The sequence below is a fragment of the Alligator sinensis genome, unplaced genomic scaffold (genome assembly GCF_000455745.1).
Source record: "Alligator sinensis unplaced genomic scaffold, ASM45574v1 scaffold1544_1, whole genome shotgun sequence".
In the NCBI taxonomy this organism is placed as follows: Eukaryota; Metazoa; Chordata; order Crocodylia; family Alligatoridae; genus Alligator; species Alligator sinensis.
Genome location: NW_005843630.1, coordinates 7,230 through 10,097, shown reverse-complemented (window position 1 = coordinate 10,097; position 2,868 = coordinate 7,230). Strand labels below are relative to the sequence as shown.

General features: G+C 69.9%; 1 protein-coding gene across 1 annotated transcript in view; it reads left to right on the top strand.

The window, feature by feature from the left end:
• The window catches only part of LOC102372210 (kinesin-like protein KIFC3), an 11,953-nt gene extending 10,175 nt beyond the window's left edge, over positions 1-1,778 (top strand). Inside the window, exons 13-16 of the mRNA XM_014527547.2 lie at positions 129-252; positions 534-663; positions 848-1,077; positions 1,302-1,778. Coding sequence (XP_014383033.1) covers positions 129-252; positions 534-663; positions 848-1,077; positions 1,302-1,427 — 610 coding nt within the window. The 3' untranslated portion in view covers positions 1,428-1,778. The remainder of the gene's footprint in view (positions 1-128; positions 253-533; positions 664-847; positions 1,078-1,301) is intronic.
• Positions 1,779-2,868: the final 1,090 nt, after the last annotated feature.

Here is a 2,868-nt window from a genome sequence, read left to right as displayed (position 1 = left end):
GGACCTGTGCATGGGCAGGGGGTGCTCAGAGGCAGCCCCCACCCCACCCCGTGCCGGGACGGCGTCCCAGCCCAGGAGGGCCGTGAGCTGTCGGGGCCCGGCCTCAGCCCCCTGCTCTCTGCCCACAGGGACCTGCTGGGCAAGGACCCCCAGGAGAGGCTGGACATCAAGCTGAACCCCGACGGCAGCGGGCAGCTCCATGTGCCCGGCCTCACCTGTGTGGAGGTGCAGGGCTTCCGTGAGATCAAGAAGGTAGCCAGGGAGGTGGGGAGGGGGTGCCCCCCAGACGGGTGGGGTTAGAGGAGGCAGGGTTTGGGGCTTGGGGTCAGTGCCCCCGTAGGAGAAGCCTTGGACCCACAGCAGGGGCCGCGGTGCTCCAGTCTGGCATGAGGGGGCGTTGTGTTGGGGGCAGGGGGGGCAGGCTGCTCCTGCCCAGCTCAGCGGGTGCCTGGTGCTGCTCCCTCCAGGGGTGCTGGGAGGGGGTCCTGGGGCCACCCCCCTCAGGCTCACAACCGGGCTGTGCTTGGTGGCAGATGCTGGCGCTGGGCAAGAGGAACCGGGCGACCCACTGCACCAACATGAACGAGCGCAGCTCCCGCTCGCACGCTCTGCTCACCATCACCATCACCGGCACCGACCTCGCCACTGGCACCAAGACCTCAGGTACCACGGAGCTGCCCTGCACATGGCACCCAGAGCCACGGCGGATCTGGGGTGCTGCAAACGGGGTGCAGGGGCGATGCCCCATCACATGGAGCTTTACAGGGCTGCCGGGCGGGGGTCGCGCCTGCGGGCAGCCAAGGGCGCTGCCCCGCGCCCGCTCCCGACTGCCACGCTCTGCGGGCAGGGAAGCTGAACCTGGTGGACTTGGCGGGCTCGGAGCGCGTGTGGAAGTCGGGGGCGCAGGGCGAGCGGCTGAAGGAGGCGCAGAGCATCAACAAGTCCCTGCTGGCGCTGGGCGAGGTGATCCAGGCGCTGCGCGCCAAGCAGCCCCACGTGCCTTTCCGCAACTCCAAGCTCACCTACCTGCTGCAGGACTCGCTGGGCCGCGGCAACAAGACCGTCATGATGGTGCAGGTAGGGGCAGCTGGGCCATGCCCCCGCCGGGCATCCCAGCCCAGACACCCCCCAGGCAAGCAGGATCCTGGCAGCGCCAGATCTTGCCTGAGGTGGGCTGCAGAGACCCCAGCCCTGACGGGGTCTAACTATGGGACCAAACTAGGGGGTCTTGGCCCTGGGGGCAGGAGGGGATTTCCCTGCCCCCCCAAGCTGTGACCTCTGTGCCATGCATGTGCCCCCAGATTTCACCTCTGCAGAGGGACGTGGGCGAGACCGTTTGCTCCCTCAAGTTTGCCCAGCGCGTCTGCAAGGTGGAGCTGGGCCCGGCCGCCCGCCGTGTCGACCCCTCGGGCCCTGGTGAGGCCTGAGCCCTGCGGCCATGAAGCCATCAGGTGCCCTCCTGCTGCCCCCTTGCCACCCCCAACCCCCAGATAGGGCAGAACCAGGGGCTGTAGGGCAGGTTGGCCCCGCTGCATCCAGGCCCCCAGAGCTGCAGGGCAGGGGCTACTGCCCCACGTCCCTCCCACCAACTGGGTGAGAAGGGAGCCAGCTCTGCCCCCTGCTCCCTCCTGGGTGGGGGTGAGGTGCCTGCCCACCCCCAGTCCTCGTAGCCCCCACCCCCAGCCTAGGGGAGCTCAGCATCCCCCTTTGCAGTGCTGGGACCTGTCCCCCATGGCTTGAGACCCCCCCAGCCCTCTGCCCAAGAGTCCCGGGGCCACCCCCCACATGTGCCTGAATGCACATGCAGCCTCATGTGTGCCCCCAAATGCCAGGGACCCAGCCCCCCACCCCCAGCAGCAGAGGGGGGCTCTGCTCTGTACCGCGTTGGGGAGAATAAAGAGGACCCTTTGCAACTGGACCTGGCACCGCTGCCTTCCTGGGGCCAGGGCTCCCCCCTCCCTGTGCCCCCAGACCTGCACACTTGGACGGGGGTAAGAAGCTGGGCAGCAGGGGGGGGGCAGGCACCACACACAGAGCGGGGTGCGCATCTCCTTCACACCTTTATTAGCAATCATAGCTGAGCTGTCACAAGCCCCCAGCCCTCGCTGCCGAGACCTGCTGTCTGGGAACACAGCCCAGGTGCAGCCCCACGCACGCTGCAGTGCGCACAGCCGTGGGGCCGGTGTCAGTCCTGTCCTGGAGTTGGGTCTGCCCCCCAGCGCTTGCTCCGGGCCCCTGTGGGCCGCAGCCTCGGCCACCCATGGCTCCAGCCAGGCTCTCGCTCGGGACCTGACCCCAGTGGGCCCCCAGTTTCGGTGCAGCCGAGGCCCTCAGAAGCCGGTGTATTGTGCCAGCAGGGCCCCACCGGGCAGCATGTACCAGGGTGGAGGCACCGCCCAGGGGTTGCCGTGGTCCTTGGGGGGCTGGAAGGGGCCATCCAGGTCTGGGGACAGCCCCAGGGGTGGGGGCACGGGCAGGCAGCCCCAGAAGCTGGGGCTGCAGAGGTAGGGTGGGGGCTGCAGCATGCAGCAGGGCAGCCCGGGGAGGGGTGGCAAGGCCAGGCAGGGGCTGTAGGGCTCCCACCACGGCTCGGGCACCAGGATCCCGGGAGACACGGAGCCCTCGGAGTCGGAGCTGCCGGCGTGGGGCGGCTGGGGAGGAGTGGGGGGCACCTGGCCCCCGTCTTCAGGGGGCAGGAGGGAGGTGCTGGAGGAGGAGGAGAGAGTCCGGGGCAGCCCGTGAGGGCGGGGGGCCTGGGGCCACAGTGGCGCCAGGCTGTCGCAGCTCCGGGGGGCCGGGCCGTCGGGCGCCGGGTTGGGCTCCCCCCGGGGCCGGTCTTGCAGCAGGGCCTGGATGGCGAAGGAGCTG